General features: G+C 31.7%; 1 protein-coding gene across 2 annotated transcripts in view; it reads left to right on the plus strand.

Annotated features, from left to right (window-relative positions):
• The window catches only part of LOC145284903 (leukocyte receptor cluster member 8 homolog), a 61,470-nt gene extending 39,283 nt beyond the window's left edge, over positions 1-22,187 (plus strand). Inside the window, exons 11-16 of one of the 2 annotated variants that reach the window (XM_080133980.1) lie at positions 3,252-3,344; positions 6,019-6,153; positions 9,568-9,636; positions 10,851-10,980; positions 12,922-13,129; positions 20,651-22,187. In XM_080133980.1, the coding sequence (XP_079990106.1) occupies positions 3,252-3,344; positions 6,019-6,153; positions 9,568-9,636; positions 10,851-10,980; positions 12,922-13,129; positions 20,651-20,810 (795 nt within the window). In that variant the 3' untranslated portion in view covers positions 20,811-22,187. The remainder of the gene's footprint in view (positions 1-3,251; positions 3,345-6,018; positions 6,154-9,567; positions 9,637-10,850; positions 10,981-12,921; positions 13,130-20,650) is intronic. The other variant, XM_080133981.1, reaches the window with a different exon arrangement.
• The last annotated feature ends 537 nt before the right edge of the window (positions 22,188-22,724 follow it).

The raw sequence follows: 22,724 nt of genomic DNA on the forward strand, positions 1-22,724 counted from the left end.
CTGTTTAAGCATTGCCTTAAGAAGTGCTTTGCAACACCCTGGAAAAGCTCATCTGTTCAGTATGCCCTGTATTTAAGAATTCAGGTGATAAGTCACCTCCCTCTCAGTACAGACCAATAAGTCTCCTGTGTGTTATGAGTAAGTTGCTAGAATCCATATTAAATAGAGAAGTAGTCAACCACTTCAGCAGAAATAACCTTAGTGACACGCAATATGGTTTCCATTCTGTAAGATCTACAGCAGATGTGCTAACAGTTATATCTCATAGGATTAGCGAATCTCTCGACAAAGGCTTCTTGACATATGAAAGGCCTTCGATAGGTATGGCATAAAGGCCTACTTCACAAGATTTCCAGCTACGGTATAACTGGAAATGTTTTCTCAATCATTAAATCATTTCTTTCTGATAGGCTCATAAGAGTAGTGGTTGATAAAAAAAAATCAGAAACCCGCAGTATTAATGCTGGAGTCCCTCAGGGGTCTATCCTGGGCCCAACTCTCTTCCTGATCTACATCAATGATCTCCCAAAACACATACTTAAATCATTCGTTGACATCTATGCTGATCATACGACTATCTACGGCAACACATCAAAGGCTGCAAATGACAAAGTTCTCTCTGAATCTCTCTCCTCTGATCTCGAGCGCGTGGTATAGTGGGGGGAAGAGGTGGCTGGTTACTTTTAATGCATCTAAAACCAATCTCCTATCTTTACATCAACGCTCTGGCATCAATTGAAATGAATGGCTCTCGTCTATGGGAGACCCCATGTTTTGACAAACTTCTGGGATTGGCCTTTACTCCTTTTTTTTTTTTTTTTTTTTTTTTTTTTTTCAATTTTCACCCCAAACAAGGCACAGTGCCACTTTGAAGCAGGGGGCTACTATTAGGGAATTAATTAGCGGGGTCATTATGAAGGGAGATGAGTAGAAAGATGTTTGTTAACATTACACTTGAACTTCTGCATATCATTGCAGTTGGGAAAGCAGAATCCCGGAAGGGAGTTCCAAAGACCCGCAGTTCTGGGGAAGAAACTATTGGAGTAAAAGGCTTTCTTGCACCTAGGGATCTCTACTGTAAAGGGATGATACTTAGTAGCTTGTCAGGTTTGTCGGGGATAGTTACGTCGGGGAGGTACAAGTGTTTGCAGTTCGTCAGAGCATTCACCATTAAAGTATTTGTAGAACAGGCAGAGGGATGCAACATCTCGTCGATGGGACAGAGGCTGAAGCCTAGATGACAGTTAAGGACCTGTCAGGTTGGCGACTCTCTTTTGACCCTGTCCAGGAGCGAGAGACAAGCAGCAGATGCACCAGCCCAGATGTGACAACAGTACTCCATACATGGGCGAATGGTGGCCTTATAGAGGTATAGGATACTGTCAGGCGTAAGTAGTTTTCTAGCACGGTAGAGGGAGCCAACCTTCCTTGCAGCAGCCTTGGCAATGCTCTCAATGTATCTATTCCAGTTCATATTCCCTGTAAACGTTAGGCCGAGGAATTTAAAAGAAGTACATTCAGGCAATATGTTCTTGGCCATTGCTATTGGTGGCAGAGAAGGTTTCTTGTAGTTATTGAAGGAAACAAGCTTAGTCTTAGCAGCATTGAATGTGACCAACCATTTTTGTCCCCATTCCACTACAGATTGGAGATCATCCTCTAGTGTTTCTGCCATTTCCTTGGATATGTGTTCATTTGTTTTCCCCTCTTATCTGTTATAGAGAGTGGTGTCATCGGCAAATATACCCATCTCCGAAACAATTTTATCAGGGAGGTCATTTATGAATATCAGGAATAATAGAGGTCCAAGGATAGACCCCTGAGGTACTCCCGCATTTATGTCATATTTTTTGGATGTACGACCGTCGAGACCAACTTTGATTTTTCTATTACTTAAGAAGGATTTAATTACACTCCTGATCTGAAATGGAACACATACATCAAGTCTGTTGCCAAGGTCACTGGAAAAATGGCGGATCCTTCTACCGCTCCAGAAGATATCTCACTACTGATGCAATTCTCTATCTATATAAAAGCCAAGTACGTCCAAGGATGGAATACTGCTGTCACATCTGGGCAGGAGCTGCTAAAAACAGCCTATCTTGCCTTGACAGAGTACAAAAAAGACTTTGTGGTTTAGTGAGGGGATGCCCTTTTCTCTTCCCTACAACCTTTCTCCCACAGAAGAGACATTGCGAGCCTATCTTTGTTTTATCGTTATTTCTATGGCCGGTGCTCATCTGAGCTCCAATCTTTCACGATAAACACCTGTCTAGCTGAAACCACTGTCAATAATTTTCCCCACTTTTTATCTGTGCCTAAATCAAAACGTAGATTCCATGAACAAAGCTTCTTTCTTAGAACTGCACGCCTGTGGAACTCTCCACCGCTTGCCTGTTTCCCTCCTGACTTCAACATGGATGTCTTCAAGTCCAACATAAACAAATTCCTGATGACCCCCCCCCCACCGAGTAATGACACTTTATCAAATCTCCAATACTAATGAATACTGCAACACTATCCCATTGATTACTGTATACAAAATAACCCCTATCCCCGAGTGGCTTCTGGGCCTTGATAAGTGGTGACCTTCATGTAAAAAAAGAAAAAAAAACTTATTAACGTAATTTTGTAACTTTCACTTCCCTTATTTTGTCTTTAGTCTTCACATTCCAGGAACAACATTTCTGACAAAATGGAAAGAATTGCTGTTTTCTACATTATAATGTATTCCATCTAACATTTATTGTTGGCAAGTTTTTGATCTTGAAGTACTGTCGTTTTTTTTTGTTTTTTTTTTGCTCCTTACATCAAGTGGCTTTAAGCCTTGTCTGGAGTTTCTCATAAAAAAGCTAGTCGAACACAACATATGGAATGTAAGCTTAAAATGATTAAATTGTACTGAGCTGTCTTTAATACTGCATGCCAAATGACTATAAACATAAATAAAAATACATGTTGCCCTAATCATTTATGTTGAAATTAACAGCAATTGGGAGTAGTTTCATTTCGGCCAGCATAGAGAGTTTTTTGGGTTTTATTTTTTTTAAATCTAGCCTCAAGTTTTCTTCAACCCTACAGCCTCAAGATACACCCACTAGACAATTATCACAATAAATAACACTTGGCGCAATTAAAAATTCTTATCTAATTTATTTGAACTTGAACAATTTTAAATTATACATTTTTAAAGATTTTTGTTTAGAATGATTTAAATAAACAAACTGTATTTCTTCTGATTGATTTTTTAGACAACTGGAAGTGATGACGATCTTGACATGAATGGTTGTGTAATTATTGGAGAATGCCAAGATATAGAAAAACAGTATTTTCGTTTAACTTCAGTAAGTATTTTTATTGCTTTGAATATCTCTTGATTTTTTTTTTTTTTTTTTTTTTTTTTTTTTTTTCAAGAAAAATCAAATGAATATAAATAATTTTAGCAAAATAAAATTTTCTTTCAATGTTAAAACATGAAAAAGAAAAATGTAATTTAACTTTCATATTTGTTTCAAATCATAATTCTGTGTTTTTATTTCAACAAAAGTTTATGGCAATTTTTGTATTTGTGAGAAATGAAATATTAACTTTTGGTTTGCATAAGTCATTTTGTATGCCTGATAATTACTTTAAGTCAGAAGCTGGCAATAATGAATCAACACAAGAATTTTTAATGTTGCACTCTTTATCATAATTGAAAAAAAAATTATTAAAATTTGTAAAAGTTAAACAAAAAAAACTAACGATCATGAACATTTCTTTCAACATTTATTTTTATATTGATAACTATAATGATGAAGCATGCAAATATCTGTTTTAATATTTCTAAAATGAATATCCAACAAATGGAAATAATTGTCAAGAAGCAAATGACAGATTGTTCCTTTTTTTTTTTTTTTAATTTATTTAAAATTTTTCTTAATCATTCCATGTATCTGGAATATTATTCTAAACTAGCGGGGGTACCCGGCGTTGCCCGAGTGTTTGTTTCCGGGACGGGGGGGGGGGAGTTTTAAAAAATGTTATGGTAGGTAAGTAGGAAGGATCAAACCCGGAGTCATGAGTAAAAGTAGGAAAATAAAGTGTGAAAAAAAAAAAAAAAAAAAAACAATCTGCAACGTTAACAGTTTGGCCACCAAGAAAAGTCCATTCCAGTTGTTTAGGAAAAAAAAAAAAAAAAAAAAAAAACGACTACGGTAGGTCGGCGCGAACGTGAAAATATAATGTGAATTGTCCAGCACGCTAACCACTACGCCACAGAGCACTGCAGCTTAGTTTAGTGATTTTAATGATAACTTCACATGAAAGAACTACGAAGCCAAACCGGTGTTCTCTTCTCAACTGTTCCTTGTGAACGATCCCCAAACGGTGTTAAGTGGTGGCAGGGGGAGGAGGAATAAGAGAGAAAATATTTTACCACTTCCATTGATCTTAACCGATTTTGGCCGTGACTTCTCAGCAGAAAAAGTATAGAAATCTAAGATTATCGAGGAATTTGAGAAATAATAAGCCTATAACACACCTCAGATATTGTTCTGCCGTTTGTGCATATTATATTTGCATGAAATATCTTGATTTTTAATCCTATTAATGTCAAAATCAGACGGGGGAAAAAATGAGTTCATTTTATTTATATAGAGATAAAACATTTAAAATGTTGAATGTAAATTTTGAAATTTTAACTTTTTTATTCATTCTTGAAAATGAACAAAACATTACATGCATCTGTTTGTTGATATGAATTTTGACCATTTTTAAAATTCTTTATTTTCACCCTTTTGTTGCACAAAAAAGAACATGTAAAAAGTGAACTATCAGAATGTCTGGTTTTTAATATAAATATGCCATATATATATATATATATATATATATATATATATATACACACACACATTGCAAAGTTCATCCTTAAATTTTATCCTTAAAGAATAAAACTTGTCAACTGACATGATTCTTTTTTCTTTTTTTCTTAATATCTCTACAAGAACAGGAACTTTTGTGTGTTTTGTGAGAGTCTCTATGTATGAACTCTAAAATGACTTGGCTGGTTTTTATGAAATTTCACACATAGGTACTTTGTGCCTGGCAGTGTTCTTAGATAAGCGTCTTCGATAAGTATTGATAATTGAAATCTGATGAAAAAAAAAGGAACAGATGATTTTGATCAAAGTTCTAACACAGCCTAACATCACAAGTGCATTTAAAAAGTTTATTACCACACAAGCTAAAAGGCCGGACATATAAAATTAACAGTAGGCCTCTTTGATATGACAAAGAGGAATTCAAAATGAATGTTTCTGTTTAAAGCTCAATTGCACCATGATACTTGACTTTTCATTTTAAACTTAAATTAAAGCCATTATATAAAAAATAATTTTATAAAATTAATAGAAGGTTCTCTACAGTGCAATGACGACTACAATGTATTGTGGATTAAATCACTAGGGAAGCATGTGAAGCTTCCTCCCAGTGCACTCCGATGGGTCTCAAAACTAGAGCAGGCAATCAATCAGTTTAAAGATGGACAATTTCAGTGATTTCGATGACAATAAAAAATATGGGAGTGTGAAACATTCATTAATCATCATTTAATCCTGGGCAACGTATGGTCTCCTTGCTTGTTAAATAATACATGTAATAAATCAATTTGTCCAACATAGATTTAAAAATTTTCAAGCAATGTTTTTTTAAAGTTAGGAAAGGCTTTCTATAGAACCAATCTAACTCTCTAAAAAAACACACTAACTCAAAAGAATAATAAAGCAACAATCACCATAACAATTATATAAGGTTTTCTTCTAACAGTGGGCAGAGGAAACCTCTCAGACACTATCCTGAACATTTGTGTGTCCTAACACATAGCAATTATATCTAGGCCACACTGATGAGTTATAAAATGATAAAACAGCTGTCTGAATATATTATATATATATATATATATATATATATATATATATATATATATATATATATATATATATATATATTAAGCACACATTTTATTTTTTTTATTTCTAGGCTCCTGATCCAGCTACAATTCGTCCTACTGAGGTATTGAAGAAGTCGCTAATTATGGTACAGGATCATTGGCGAGGCAAATCTGATTACAATTATGCCTGTGAACAACTAAAATCAATTCGACAAGATTTAACCGTAAGCAATTTAAAAAAAAAAAAAAAAAAAAAAAAAAGTTGATATGCAAATATTTTTAAAAAATCCCATAAAAGTAAATTGTTTTTAAGATCTTTTAATTAACATTCATTTTAATGGTAAAATCATAAATTTATTAAAATCTTACAAAGTATGTAAAAGATTTTAAATGAATGTCTGTTCACGTGATGACATGAAACTTGTGATCAAGCAGTCATCTATTTAGAGAAGAATACGTTTCATTGGATACAAGTGATTTTAATACTATTTAGTCGTCCTATTAATACGGATGATCCGTTTAAATTCTAGTACATGTTCACCATTCCTGTGAAAGCTTAAAAGGTTATCTATATTTCTAGCTTTGTGATTTGTATAATTATATGAAAAGGATTTGTCTGAAAGATACCAGAGGCTCTCGTTGTGTTAGTTGATGGGGGAATTTTTTTTTTTTTTACCTACTCCCACCTCTTCCCTAAAAAAAATAATAAAAGCATCTTGTCACTGAATTGTAGTGGGCTACCATGAGGAGGCAAGTTTTATTTGGAGACGATTGGATGTGAAGTTTGACAGCAAGATTTTGTTCACATAACATTGAAATTTCTGCATGTTTCTACCATTAGGAAACAGGGAGTAGCGAAGGAACTCTTGTAGCATTCGTGTGTATGTCTGTGTGTACAACTCTCCTACAGCCCACACCATTGAACTGATCATGACTAAACCTGGAATGATGATGATGATGATCCCCCGCCTAGAAATGGTGCACCATTTTTCAAGGTTATTGTCAAAGGTTAAGATCATAGCCTATGTATGTATACTCTTCTACAGCACACACCACTGGATAGATCATGACCAAACATGACATGATAGTCTCTGACCTAGAAATGGTGCACACCATTTTTCAAGGTCAAAGTTTAAGGTCGGGATTTTGTTGTTTGCTCAGGTACCTGCAGAATACAAAAATATCAGTAGCAATGTCCCGTGCGAAGTGCAGATATCTTCACAATTCAGGATAATAAGTGTTCTGACATCTAAGAGCAATTATTGTGAAGGGGTGGGATTTTGTTGCTAATCAGGTAGGTTGGGGATATTTTCATTGAGGTGTTATAAGTGCAGTAAGTTCGTTGGGGTAAACTCTGCCGAATGTTTATAGAACAGGCGCAGTGATTCAGCCCTGGCGATGTGACAGAAACAAGTTTAGCAGACAGTGTGATCTATTAGGTTAGAAATTTTATTTTGTACCTTGTCCAAAGGTTGGGGACAGGGGTAGTAGTTGATAAACTAATAAATTGTGGCAACATATGCCCCAAGCTTTGAACGAAAATGTTGATTGAAGGTTCTAAGGGTTCATTCAAACGTCTGAATAAATTGGTAAGAAAATAAATTTCTTCAATGTGTGAATCTTCGGTATGTCAATGTTTTTCTTTTAGTAGTCCTAGTGTCATCTTCAGGCTGCACGGATTGAATTCCAACATGGCTATGCAAACATAAATTGTTATGTAATTCTTATTCGAAGATGGACTGATGTTATTTGTTGTTGTTCATATTTGTGAGAGTCTTAGAGACAGATTTTAGAGTCTTAGAGTTATATCTAGAGACAGTCTTTGAAGAGTCTTAGTGTTGAGTGTTCATATGCCTTAAGATGTTCATGTTATAAGAGATAGCATATTGGTGAGACATAAACAGGTATATATAAAGAGAGAGAGACTTCTGTATATATATAATAGACAGTGTACATGTTACTACAAGAGAACCAATTCAGTGAGAGGAGATTTATGAATATCTTGATAGATAGACCGAGAGATAGTGGGTTTGACATTTACGTTTTGACAGTTGTGCATATAATATAAGCACGTTATCTTTCTCGTAATGATGAGCACAGAAGATGCAGATACACAAAGATGATGACGTCCTTTATTCATGACCGGCCCATGATTTCACGTGAGGAATTCAAAGTTTCTTTACATGGTTATTTCTAAAACCCTCCTCGCTTCCAGAGGGTGCCGAGAATCGGTCTGGACATCTCTGATCTGACTGATCTAACTCTCTCTAACTTCGAACTCTTTCCTATATTGAGAACTCGTCATGTCATCACATAATTAAACATCTGCTCATAAAGCACGTTGCATGACCTGCATCACGTTGCCAAACTTGACATGACCCCGAGTTCAGTAACCTATTTTTCAAATAACATTTTTACAAAATTCCTTTTCCATATACAAATATATAAGCTAAACAATTGCAATTCCTTATTTCAATAACATTCTGTATTTATTTTAACTTATGATTGTAATTTTAAACTCCAAATCTAGCTTTGCAAGTTCGAATCCTTGACTATCCTATTTCATATTTACATTTAACTAATTCCCTATTTTTTTACTTACATGAAAAGGGGCCAACCATTTATCATGTAACAAATGAGCATCAAACTATTCTTTGAATATTAGAAACATCTCGATTTTTATTGATTATATAATTTTCTCTTGTGTTAAATTTTCAAATTCTAATAATATTAGTTGTTTTTTTTTTATTAGCTACTATACCACCTGTGATCCACTGGGTCAGTATTTTTCTATAGGTATATGGAATATTTACTGCTAAAATCTGATGTGGTTTACATCATCTGTACGTGAATGCTTTTAGATGGTGAGAGGAAGGTCAAATTATAAAAGCGTTGAGATGTATGTAATGATGTAAATTACTGAAAAAAATCCTGGATGTGACCTTAAAAGACGTCCGATGGTAAGGACATATATGGAGGCTGTGGGGAATGTGGAGTTGCCTCTTAGTTACCTTTGCTCACAGGTTCACTTTGGCCCAGAGTGGTAACATCTGTTGAGGCATTTGCTGCTACCAAAGCAAGCTATCTGAAAATACTGGCTTTCTGACCAAAAATGCACAAAACATTATTTTTATTTATTTGCATTTTTTTCCCCTTTTTATGTTGCCAAACTCGATCATGTTCTGCAAAAACAAAATCATTTTACTTTTGCAAAACAATCCAACGAAATATCATAAAGAAATATTTGAACATATAAAGGACTTAAAGAATGTTTTTCAAAATTATTAGATTCAGCATTAAAATAATTCGAAAGCAAAACAACAAAAAGTCAAGTTTTGTAGATATTTAATGAACTCTTGTGTCATAATACTCTTTCTATCTACTCTTTTCTTCCTTCCCTCTCCTTCCTCTTTTATTTACATCATTCCATTTCTCCTATTTTGCTTTTCATTCACCTTTTGTTTATGCTATTCACCTTTCTTCCTATTATTTAAAACCTTTATGTCAAGTATACACAGTGACAAGCAAGCTAGCACAAGTAGTATAGAGATTTGTGACGTCATTTTTTTGTAGGACCTTCATCTGATATCTCATCCCCCTCCTCATCTTAAATTACTTTGTATATGATTTTTTAACAGTTGCAAGGAATCCGAGATACATTTACTGTGAGAGTATATGAAACGCATGCAAGAATTGCCATGGAGAAAGTAAGTTGAATTTTTATCATTTTTGCCTTAGAAATAGAATTATTAGAATTGTTACAAATTTAAAAGAAAAAATATCTAAATGTTAATACTATAGATAGTATATATATATATATATATATATATATATATATATAGTATAATACTATATATTATACTATAATTATAATTATATAATGCTAATACTATATATAAACTTAATAGTTAACTTTAGCAAAGAATGTTTTGAGTTTACAGATAAAATTAACTTATAGTTTTGACTTATAATTTTAGGTTAATGTTATCTATAATAGAGCAATAATATTGATAATAGATCAAGTGTATTTAAATGAGTGTTCTGTTTGAAGTGGTTTGTTGCATACGAGACAAGAAACTCGATGTTTGCCAAGACCAATGAAATAATAATACAGCATTACATTTGGTAAGTGGTATATGTTAATCCAAAATGGTCAATATTCTACATAGAGCATGTGTGTTACACATTTCCATCTTTTTTATACAATAAATGAGAAACGTTGTTAATACCTGATAGTTATTTAAAATATTCTTTTTATGTCGTGATTACCTGAATTATTTTATCCCAGTTTTTAGAAATGTATTTTACTTAAGCACAACTTTTAAGTGATTCAAAAACTGTTTACTTCTCTTTGATTAAACCAGGAACTTCTGAATAAAAAAAGTTCATCTATCATAGAAACTTATTTTTTAACTTTATATAAACTGTCTAGCTCTACTAAAGTATTGAGCGTTGTTGAAGTAAATACTGAAAATCAATACATAAAAAATATCTTTTTATAACATTTTATGTAGTTAGATGAAATAGCTATTTAATTTCCCTCAATCCTTGTGTTAATTTTTGTTAGCCTATGGAGTCGAGGGTGACTTTGACTAGGTTTGAATCTCCCAACTGGTAATAATTATTACTTCATACACTGATGATTGCATAAGCATGAAACACTAGTGTCTGTAGGTATTAAAATATCTACTTATAAAAATATAGCTAAACGCATATATATAAGAATATTTTACTATTCGAAAATTGTTTAAAAAATGAATTTAATTTTAATAAATAGATATGTTAAAATCAATTTTGCACTTGTCTAGTCTTTCCAACGTTAAATTTTAAGTATACATATGTATAATTAAATTCGCTTGATTCTTTAATTTTCCAGTTTTTATTTTCAAAAAATTTTTACAATAAGTCTTCTTTATTTTAGGGTGATCATGAAGAGTTCAACCAATGCCAGACCCAACTGAAATTGCTTTACCACGAGGGACATTCGGGAAATGTGGCCGAATTCACTGCCTACAGGATTCTTTATTACATCTTCACTTCTAATACTCTTGGTATCCTTTGGTTTTGTGTGTGTTTGGGATCGGGCAAGTGTTATTATTGCTACTGTTAAATATTTCTGCATACTATTTGTGGGTTTGGGAGCTGAACATTGTTAAGCACCCGAATATTGGAACCTACCGGATTCAAAAATCTTAGCTGCAGTATTTCAATATTTCTTGAAGGCCGTGAGATGTGAGGTAAAGAATTGTGACAGTTGTGGACTTGTAGCAAGTATTATCACTTTTTATCTGCAAGAAATTGTCAAAGTTGAAAAATAAATACTGATGATATCAAGTGTAAACATCTTAGTGTGGTGACTGAAAAAACCCCGCTGAACAACGATCTTGGCTACTCTTCAATCAAGAGTCACAAGGGTCAACTACTCACTGCCAAGAAATGTCTCAACAAGGTCATAGTCAAACATCCTCAGAACTAGTTGCACAACATGCAAAATAGATGACTAACTTTTCTCTCTGCATAGTTTTGCACGTTATAAAAACCAAGTTCCTTCAAACTGTGACAGTTTTAAATATATTTACAGTGAAGTCAATAGGCTTCTCCCCTACATCTTCAAAAAACGAATCTGATTAAATTCAGATGACTATGTTTAGTTGCTATGCACTGTTGTCGAGATGGAGAGAGTGGCAGAAAGATTTTTCTCCATTTCACACCTTCAGAAAACACAGAAGTGCTTGTCTGAGAGCTTTCAGAACTTCACCGATCGGAATATTTGCCCCATCATAACTTGCTTAGTTGCAACCCTTATGATGTGATGACTATGATATGAGACACAGTTAAGAAAAACATGAACAGTGTCGCCTATGACAAGGACAGGCTGATGCCAGGATTAAACTGGTGCTCATGCATCTCTTTAAGAATACTCTGAAAGCTATGTGGTGTCGGTTTGGGTCCTGTCTGGAGGCTATAGTGGAGACTTAGGGTGGCTTCTTTGGAGGAGCTGTATTCAGCTAAAACATCTTAGAGCTGCACATTGAATTTTGCAAAAACCTCAATTATTGGTCAACCTTTTCTTTCCAAAAGTGTTAAATTTGTATTGTGAGTATTGTGAAAGGTTGGTATGCATGTTGAGGAGAGGGATACTTGTCACCGTTACTTGTATATGTTAGATATACGTGTTCATATTATAATAATAATATATTAAATACTAATAAATTATAATAATACTATTAAATTATAATACTATAATATTATTACTTGTATATGTTAGATGTACGTGTTCATACGACTTTGGATAAAAAGGAATGACAACATTAAGGAAAGTACATTTAAAGGAGTGACATCAAAAGGGAGGATGTTAAAGACTAGATATATTATATAAAAGCAAACATTTATTTAAACAAGTAAATTAATATTTGTACGATGTGTTTTCCGCACATCAACATACGTATAAGTTCTTTGATGTTACCATGTTGAAATCATGATTTAGTTCATTGTATTATTGTTTGTGTCGTCTTACCTTGGGAAAGATGCAATTATTCTGTTGATTGCTGTCTTGCATTTCTACCTTAAAATGAAGGTATACACTTGCTGCGGCAAAAGAAATGTACATCTGATCGCATCAGTGGTTCAGGCAAAAAGAGAGATAGAGAACGGAAGCGGAAAGAAGAATGTGAAACAGGAAGTAGAGACGTTCTGTCAGACAAATCGAAAACTAAGATGAGCAAATAACCGTTGCGTCATTGATGAATGTGTGAGTGACATACTCGTATATCAGTCTGCAAAGTGTGTGTGCGAAATTTGTTTCTAACACTTTTAGATTTATAATTTTATATATTTTTATGAATGTTGGTTGAAATAAGATTTTAGACAATTTACTAAAAGAAATATTTGAATATTTTTTATTTCTGTTAAGAAATCCTACTTGTCATTTTAATTGTTTTAAATGTTTTCATTTAAATATTTTAATTGTTTTTCCTTAACTTTGCCTTTAGATTTAACTACTGCTCTTTCTTCTTTAAAACCTTTACATAGAAAAGACGAATGTGTCTGTCATTCATTAGAAGTGAGATCTGCTTGGGCGTTAAATAATTATCACAAATTCTTTAAGCTCTACCGTTGTGCACCCAAAATGTCCGGGTATCTTATGGATTGGTTCGTGGAAAGAGTCAGAAAGTCTGCGTTAAAAACCATTGTCAAATCGTATGTATTTCAGTACAACTTCTTCCACTTTAATATGTACGACCATCTCTCATCTATCCCTCGTCTTTTCTTTTTTTTTTTTTTTCCTTTTTGATTTTTCTTTAAATTTAAATTTTCTGGTTTATCAGTTCTTAAAAATTGGCAGCAAATTATAGTGAAAAATGCATTTTAGCTTGATTTCATTATTCCAAAACCATATTTATTACTTGAAACTATACTTTAGCTAAAGAAATACATGTATTAAACATAGATATAGTATATATAATATATATAGTAAACATAATATTATACAGTATATATAATATATATAGTAAACATAATATTATACAGTATATATAATATATATTAAACATAAAACAGTAAATTATAGTCTGTTTTAATTGTTTATGCAGAACGTGAACAGAACAAATGATGACTGGGAGGGAAATGAAAAGTAGCCAATATAAATATAGAAGAAAGTTTGAATTTTCTCTCTCTCTTTTTTGAATTACTTAAGGGTTACTGCAACTTGCCAGTCCTGTTCAATTCTAAATGTTGCAACTACACTATAATAGTGAAATTCGAAATTAAAAAAATAAATAAATAAAATAATGGTCTCAACTAACTTTGTCAATTTTAACTAAAATCAAGTATATCTACTTAATTGACTTTATTTAAAACAAAAAAAAGTTTTCAATCTTTACTGTAAATGCTCGCCATATTTCTTCAAGTATACGTGACCTAACAAGGGAAGTAACTCACTTATGCTAAAAACAAGGCATTTATGATTGTTAACACTTTGTTTTCTTTAAAAAAAAAATTTCTACCTTATCGTTTTTCATAACTTTTGGATATATACATTACTGTTACGATAATTAAGTTTGCCTTGATAATTAGTTTGCCTTGAAATTCAATATTAAAAATTTCGAATTTCATTATTATAGTGTAGTTGTTCCATGAAGGAGGGGTAAGTTAGAGTTATCTCCCTTGATTTATTTAAATATTGTTTTGTGTGTATAATTAAACTTGCGAAAGCTTAGGTTTTGTAATGTTTAATTTTTATTTTTTTTTATTCTGCTAAAATATATTCAGTAAAGATAAGTTGTTTGGGGCAATGAAACCTTTCCAAAATCCATTTCTCTAACAATAATTTCCTACCAGTTATTAATATATATATATTATAGTTTATTATAATAGTTGATTCTACACCTGATATTTTTGTAGTCATTTGTCACATGATTTGATTGGTTATGAATTTCTATTAGTTTGTGATGCCAACGACTCTCTACCCCAAAGCCAATCGATAGATAAACCATGTTACACTTGACTGGCTACATAGCTTTCCATTGTGTGAATTTTGTACTTTTTCTACTGTATAGAAAAAAAGAATGGATTATTTCAACAGAGAAATATAATCCCAAAAGAAAGATTTTTTTTTTTTTACTTAATTATTTCAGTATCATTTTTCATGTGAAAAGATTTAATAGAAGTGTTTTTTTTTCTGTCTTTTTCTTTTTTCCTTTCTTTTTCTTTTTTCTTGCTGTCTTTTTCTTTTTTCTTGCTGTCTTTTTCTTTTTTCTTTCCTGTTTTTTTCCTTTTTCTTTCCTGCCTTTTTCTTTCCTTTTTCCTTTTTCTTTCCTTTTTCCTTCCTTTTTCTTTCCTGTCTTTTTCCTTTTTCTTTCCTGTCTTTTTCCTTTTTCTTTCCTGTCTTTTTCCTTTTTCTTTCCTGTCTTTTTCTTTTTTCTTTCCTGTCTTTTTCTTTTTATTTTTTCTTGCCGTCTTTTTCTTTTTATTTTTTCTTGCCGTCTTTTTCTTTTTTCTTGCTGTCTTTTTCTTTTTCTTTTTTCTTGCTTTCTTTTTCTTTTTTCTTGCTTTCTTTTTCTTTTTTCTTGCTGTCTTTTTCTTTCCTGTCTTTTTCTTTTTTCTTTCCTGTCTTTTCCTTTTTCTTTCCTGTCCTTTTCCTTTTTCTTTCCTGTCCTTTTCCTTTTTCTTTCCTGTCCTTTTCCTTTTTCTTTCCTGTCCTTTTCCTTTTTCTTTCCTGTCCTTTTCCTTTTTCTTTCCTGTCCTTTTCCTTTTTCTTTTCTGTCTTTTTCTTTTCTGTCCTTTTTCTGTTCTGTCCTTTTCCTTTTTCTTTCCTGTCCTTTTCCCTTTTTCTTTCCTGTCTTTCCTCTTTGTTTTAGCAGTGAAATTTTCACACTAAGAATTTTTTTAGTTGGAATGGGTGAATTATCACATGGATATGGTGAATAGAATTTTTCTTAATCGATATTGATACAATTTAAGACAACTTTACACATTTCCTCACAACTGCATAATTTTGATAACCATACATTAATTTTTTTTATTTAATTGTGAAATTAAATTTACCAGGATGCATTTTAGTTTTTATTTGGTAAACATATTGCCCATTTTAATTTTGAGGATGAATTACATTGTTATCTTTTGACAATTGAAAAAACTTGGACTGTTTTTAAAATTCTTAGTAAATTCTCATATATTAAAACTGTTAACATTTTGGAGTTTATAAAATTATTGGGTGCAAATAGAGAAGATGAAAACAAAAAAAAATCATAGTTTTATGACAATTTGATTCCAATAATGAATACTACATTAATTACATTTGTCAAAATCCTAATTTTAAGAAAAATTGATAATTTGTTATAAACAAACATAAACTGCAAAGTTAAAAATAAAAACTTCCGACCAATGCTATGCATGCATAAACTAAAAAAATAAAATTAATTTTAAGAGAAATCCTTTCTTGATTAAACAAAAATGTATGCACTACAATCTTTGATAATGATATTTTTTTTGGGGGGGGTAATTAAAATAATTTGTTTTATTGCAGTGATTGTAGTAATCGAACAACAATTTTCGTAATTTTTTATCCTCATCTAATTTCGTCAAAAACACTACATTGTTTTTTTTAGTACATTTTTTTCTGTTTATTTACTGTTGAAAGTTTTTTTAACAAAAAATCAATTTGATGTTTATTATTCAAATTATTTGATTCTTTAGGTTTTCTTTGTTGTAAATCTTTCACTTTCCTATTAATGTAGTTTGTTAATCTTGACTTTTTTGCTTTCTCTTTTTATGTCTTTATCTTTTTTCATTTTTACTGAACACTTCTGGACATCATTATCAGAGTTCAATTTCTTGCAATTTTCAATGTTTCTTTAATTCGATGTTGTTGGTCTTCTGTATATTTTCTTTTTGAAGTTAATGGGAAAATTTTTAATTTTCCAATGTCTTAAATGACTTGACGTCTTATTTACTGTTCTGTTTACTTGTTGACTCTGACACCATTAACTTGACTCCTTATTCTGTAGTAGGTATTATTGACAAAAACTGATGCACTTGAACTTAGTTTTTATGACAACTTTAAAAACTATGTATTTACATTTTAACATTTTCTGGAAAGAGTAAAATCCAACATTTATTAACAAACAAAAATTACTTATAACATAATTTTTTTATTTTTTTAACGGAAACAATCACTGTATTTTGTGAAATCTGAATATTTTATTAATAAATTTTAATTTTACTTTACTGTTAAAAGAATGTTAAAATAGCCATATATTGATAAATAATTATCAAATTTAAATTAATTGTTAAGATATTTCACCAATGTCTTGATATTTATGACTTAGGATATCATAAACTTTCCATGATAGTTTTAGGCAAATAATGTTTTTCTTTTCATTGAAATTTGTCTCAAACACCTTTCTTTTCTTTTAATTTCATCACTTCAAAACCATATTTATTACTGAAAACTATGTTTAAGTTAAAAATGTATATTAAACAATAAATTATAGCCTGTTTCAATCATTTATGAAGAACGTGATGATCTGGAAGAAAATGAAAGGTGGCCAATATAAATCAAGAAAAAAGATTTACTTTTTCTCTCTCTCTCTCTCTCTCTCTCTCGTTTTGGTCCCCTAACAAAGGACCTAGTAAATCACTCGTTTGTTTGTTCATACTTTTCTCAGTAATCACGACTTGGATTTTTTTGAAATTTTTCACAAACATTAGTCATGGTGAAAGTAAATTTTTGCTAGAACAGATTTTCATTATGCATTAAAAATTTTTTTTAGATGAAAACCTTCTTTCCTCAAAATTTCTTTTTAAGGCTATTCTAACAATTAAACATTTAAAGTTTTCTAATAAGTAAATTAATCAAAACAAACAAGTAAATGTCCCTATTTTCTGTAAAAAAAAAAAAAAAAAAAAAAAGGAAAAAAATTGGTTAAACTTGTACAAATTTTGCCAAATTAAATAATTAAACTAAAGTTTTTCATATTTTTTGTGCTATATTTTTAAATATTTTGATTAAGAAAATAAAAATTAACACTATTACATTATTCTGTATAGAAATTTAGACTGCTTTTATTTGTATGAACACTAATTGTTAGAAAAGGTTTCTTTGAAAATTAAAATATTCAGTAATTAAAAAAGAATCCAGAAATTTTGTAAAACATAATTAAAAAATATAATTAAAAACAACTATATTAGCAAAAATCTATTTTCTTTTCACATTATGAATTATTGATATATAATGTTTAAGGATATATTTACTTTTAAGTAAAAATTTACATTTTGTCATGGCAATAAGAATGACATATGGATAACATAGACAAAATCAGACCATACCTATTTCTATAGGAGTCTTTACTTTAAAAACCATTAAATTGTCTTCTCTTTCAGCTGTGAATATTTTCATCAAACCCGGATTTTTATCTTCATCTTAATCTTTTTGCTTTTGCCCCCCCCCCTTCATGGTTTAGTTTTTAAAAATCTCAAAAAATTGCATATTCAGATAACTAATATTTCTTATCTTTGATCATTAATTATATCAATTCCTGTTGGTTCTTAAACATCTACCTATATAATTACAATATCAGAGTACATTAATGCGAATAGACCACAAAAATGACCTTTGAAGTTTATTATTTTACCAATATTTTTAAATTTATTCAACGGTTAAAATTTTCAACGTGAGTGCTATTTATTTTTATCTTAGTTGAAAAAAATCTGTTTCATTAAAAAATAAATGAACATGTTTATAACATTATTGCATAGTTAATTCTTCATGTTAGATTTTTTTGTTTCTAGATAAAAGTGGTTATTGCTATTATTATAAGTGATTTCATGAGACATTGTTTATTAAATACTTAAATAGAATTAATTTGTTTCATTACATAAGAATATCACTTATTATTTTCCTCTACCACATTGCAAACCTTCTTATATGTAAAATATGTGCTCTCTCTGTTAATTTGTTATTGTGTTGTTTTTTGTATTAGTACTGAATGATAATGAAAGTGAACAAATTCATGCAATTATTCTCTTCAGAGATCTTATTTTTTATTCATTTTATTTTCTTTATTCATTTTTTATTTTTATATTCACTTTTTAAATTTTTTTTTTATATTTTCTCAAGTTTTTAATTTTTTTAAAATTTTTTATTCATGAAACAAATCGTTCATTTCACTCTTCTATATTTATTGTACATATTCAAATGAAACCGTGTTTGGATATTTGTTGAGGAATTTTGATTTTATTTTATTTTTCATTTTTGTTGCTCAAATCAACAAAATTGCGTGAAGCAAATTTTGCTGCTCCTTGTTATCTTTTAAAACCAAAGATATTCTTCATGCACATTCGAGTTTCATTGTGCTATTTTTATCTTGGAACAAATCCACTTGACTCCCTTTTAAAACAAATTGGTTTAGTTGGAGTTGAATTGTTTGAATCCAAAATTATCTATTTGTCTGCTCATTATCTCTCTTTTCTTGCCATGGATTAAATAGTGCTATTACAAGTGGGGATATTTCATTTTGTTGAATAATTGAAGTCTCCTTGTTTAATTTCTTTAGATTGCTAACAAGTGATACGCACAAAATATGAAATAAGAGTGAAGGGAGGGCAAACAACACATAAGCAAAAGTGATAGAAACAGTAAAAAAAAAACTTGACATATTAAATTGCAAATTATGGATAATTAGAACAAAAAAAAATTTCTTAAAAGAATATTTAAGCATGTATTTTGTATGATTAAATACAAAATACATGTTTAAGTATTCCTTTGAGAAAATTTTTTTTTGTTCTAATTATCCATAATTTGCAATTTAATATGTCAAGTTTATTTTTATATTATCACCAGTGTGTGTGTGTATGTATATATATATATATATATATATATATATATATATATATATATATAAAATATATTTTAGTCATCGACATACAGACCTGTTTCGTTGTTTCACAACTCATCAGTGCCGCTAGACTAACACCTCTCCCAAGCCGAGGATCGAACCTAGAACCGTCGTGATGACAGTCGGCAGTCCTACCCCTTGACTACGGAATCGGTGGCCGAAATTAACCTGTCCGAACGATTATTTAAATAAACATCGGTCCGCTACTCATAGAGGGCTCAAACGTTTGTTTGTAAACAAATCGCGAGCTTCGCATTATTTCAGCTAAATTAAGTAGCGAGTAAGATAATTTTCGAGAGTGCTCTACCAAAGAGGGGAGCTTTATAAAATATATTTTAGTCATCGACATACAGACCTGTTTCGTTGTTTCACAACTCATCAGTGCCGCTAGACTACACACACACACACACATATTCAATGTCTCTATGTTTCCTATAGAAATAAAGAAAGTTAGAGACTCTACATAAAGTCTAAAAGTGTATTATGTAAAATTTGCTGAGGAAGACAATGGAAGTGTTCCTGAATTTCTAAGGAAGCTAGAAGAGCATAACTCTCTTCAAAAATATCATACTTTTATGAAATTTAAATCGTGTGTACAAAATTTTCTGGGGAAAACCATAGACATGGTCTTGAATCTCCATCTGTTAAATATCTACATGCTCCCACCTGTAAAAGACCTATAGGTACAGAACCCACTTAAAAATCAAATGTATGTATTTGATTTTAATGAAATTTAAAACATGTATACCAACACACTAATTCAGATAGTTTTCCAAGATTTCAGCTTCTTTCGGTTATATTAGAGGGCGAAACAGGAGAAAGGCCATACTAAAAACAATATTATGGTGTCATAAGACATAGTAATAATTCTCATTACACCATAAACATGAAATACGATGAACAGGTTCAATAGAACTGTCTTAAACAAAATCTTGTTTCTGAGATTTGCACTTTTTTTCTTCTTTTTTTAATGGAAAGGTAAGTTGGACATATTTTTTCCCCTCTTGGTGAGTATTTTGTAGTGACGAAATCTATTTTGCTTGATGTGTTTTGATCATTGTCTTTAGCGTCCCCCTCCCTTTTTTTCTTTTCCCTACAGGTAAGTTGCTGTTAGAATGTAATATTTGGTAAAAAAAACATTGATTTTCTTGGGTTTTTTTCCTTTCTTTAAAGCGTAAAACGTCTGCCATGTATTAATCTTGTACCAAGGTTTACAGTTTTGTAATGAGAAATGCTAACCTGTTCTTTTCTTCTTTTTTCATCCTTGCTGACCCGTCCGTTTGCCCTCTTCTCCAAACCACAATACACGTAAACCACGTATTAGGTATCGTCCCATGCTGCAGATAGATTACATCCAGAGTGAGTTGTCGTTTCCTAACCGAGACGACACCGTGCAGTTCCTTGTGGATAAGGGTTTGGTACTAAACGAGGACCACACCAAGGTGGATTGCAAGCAGAGCATGGCAGCAGTGCAGGCGTTGTAGTTTATCAACCTGCTGCCCCCTCCCCTTTTTGAAAAAAAATCGCCATGCTGCCCATTCATCAAAAATAGGGGTGGCAGGGTGCTTTTTTTTTTTCCTTTTTTTTTTTTTTTTCTTTTTTTTTTACCTTTCAGAAATGTAAAAGAAAAAAGAAAATGATTGGAATATCTCAGTGTCAAATTATCGCTACTTCTTAACACGTGTTGGTCATGTCTCGATTCTGTCACCTTATTCCCCTCTGGTGTAGAATTCCGCACGGCCCTCAAGTGTGATTTTCTCTTTCACCTCTGGGTTTTAGCAAAAGCCATTTTCTTTCTTTCTTCATCTTCAAAAACCTCCTTTTTTTTTTTTTTTTTTTTTTCTTCCCCCTGCCCTCCTTTAAGTTTTTCTTTAGTCTGCTAAACCCATTAAAAGCTGTCGTTCATCCACCAAATTTGTATTTGGCTTCCGCCTCCATCAACAAAAGCTCCTCAAACGTGCAAAGTTTCTCTTTACATGTTAATAATGCCCAAAGATTTCTATTTTTTTTCCAAAACAGATATATTCCATATCAGCAGCTCGGACTGTATATATCCTGAAGATTCCTGAATGCTTTGAAAATCAGAATCTCTGAAATGAGTCCAGTGGAAGATTGTGTGTGAACCCCACCTGTGCCTGTTTGGGGTTAATTTCATGGGTCATCCAAGTGCAATTAGAAAAAAAAAAAAAATGTTTTTTTTTTTTTTATGATTATTCTGCTTATATTTTCAATATGGATCACCCATGCATCTCCATCTGCTCTTCTACTGCCAATTAGCGGCGCCCAACTATTGCCTCAACATCACCATGGTAACCATCTTTTCACTGGATTCCATTTTAATCCTGGGAGTGAGCATCATCACCTCGGTCCCTCACCATTTCAGGACTTTGTTTTTTAAAGGAATTTCACATCGGAACTTTTTCACTTGGAAATGTTTTCTCAACATCAATTGGTCTGTCATCGTCTTTACTGGAGGCCATTCCATTGGATCAAGGATTTACGCAAGTCACCATCTTTCCTTGTTGTCTGTTTGTTAATTCTGGTAGGACCGCCATTCTTGCTAATTTGGGAACATCACCATCAGCATTGTTGAGTCATCTTTCCTAGCGGCATCAGTCGACATCACCACCACCACCACTACCGTCAACCCTAACCCTCCTAAATTGAAGATGTGTCGGGTAGGTAACAACTGCCAGCAACTCAGGGACTCTTTCTTTCTTGCTATCTCTCTTTCTTCTCCGAGCTGCATCATTTCTAGAAAAAAGAAAATTGTTGTAAAGATCTCGATTTCTTTCGTATTTATTGTAAATACAATTTGTTGAAATAAATCTGTACAGGTTTATGAATTCCACACTGATAAAGTTTCTTTTCTTCACGATTTTGTCACTGAAACAATGTTAAGCTCTCTTAATCCTTCTGCTGTGCGAAATGAATTTACACCACAGATTGAGTGTGTGTGGGGGGGGTCTCTTTTTAAAGAACATCTTTCAAGTTTTTCAGACCTACATGATGTGGCAAAACTATGACAGTTGGTACAAAAAGCCAACATTTGATTTTTGAAACTTGAAATTTCAGATGATCCTGTGAGAATGGGCTATATTTTATTTTTTTGATCGTTTGTAAATAGATGTTTTGTGTTGTATTTGAAATTAAGTTTCCAAAAATGATCAAATCTTAATATAATATGCATCGGGCGCATTTGAAAGCCAAATCCCAACACAATATTAAGAAAATAAATATTTTACTTGTTTGAAATTTATAATTTAAATTTATTTTGGAGTCAAACTCCATCCTCAGTATTTTGTACATCTTCTTCTTCTTTCTTGCCATGTTGTAAAGTTGGAGAAAAGTGTGATTTGCCTTTCAAACGCAGCTGATGCATATTTTAGTTTATTCAA

The sequence above is a fragment of the Euprymna scolopes genome, chromosome 9 (genome assembly GCF_053919585.1).
Source record: "Euprymna scolopes isolate OS-2025 chromosome 9, ASM5391958v1, whole genome shotgun sequence".
Lineage (NCBI taxonomy): Eukaryota > Metazoa > Mollusca > Cephalopoda > Sepiida > Sepiolidae > Euprymna > Euprymna scolopes.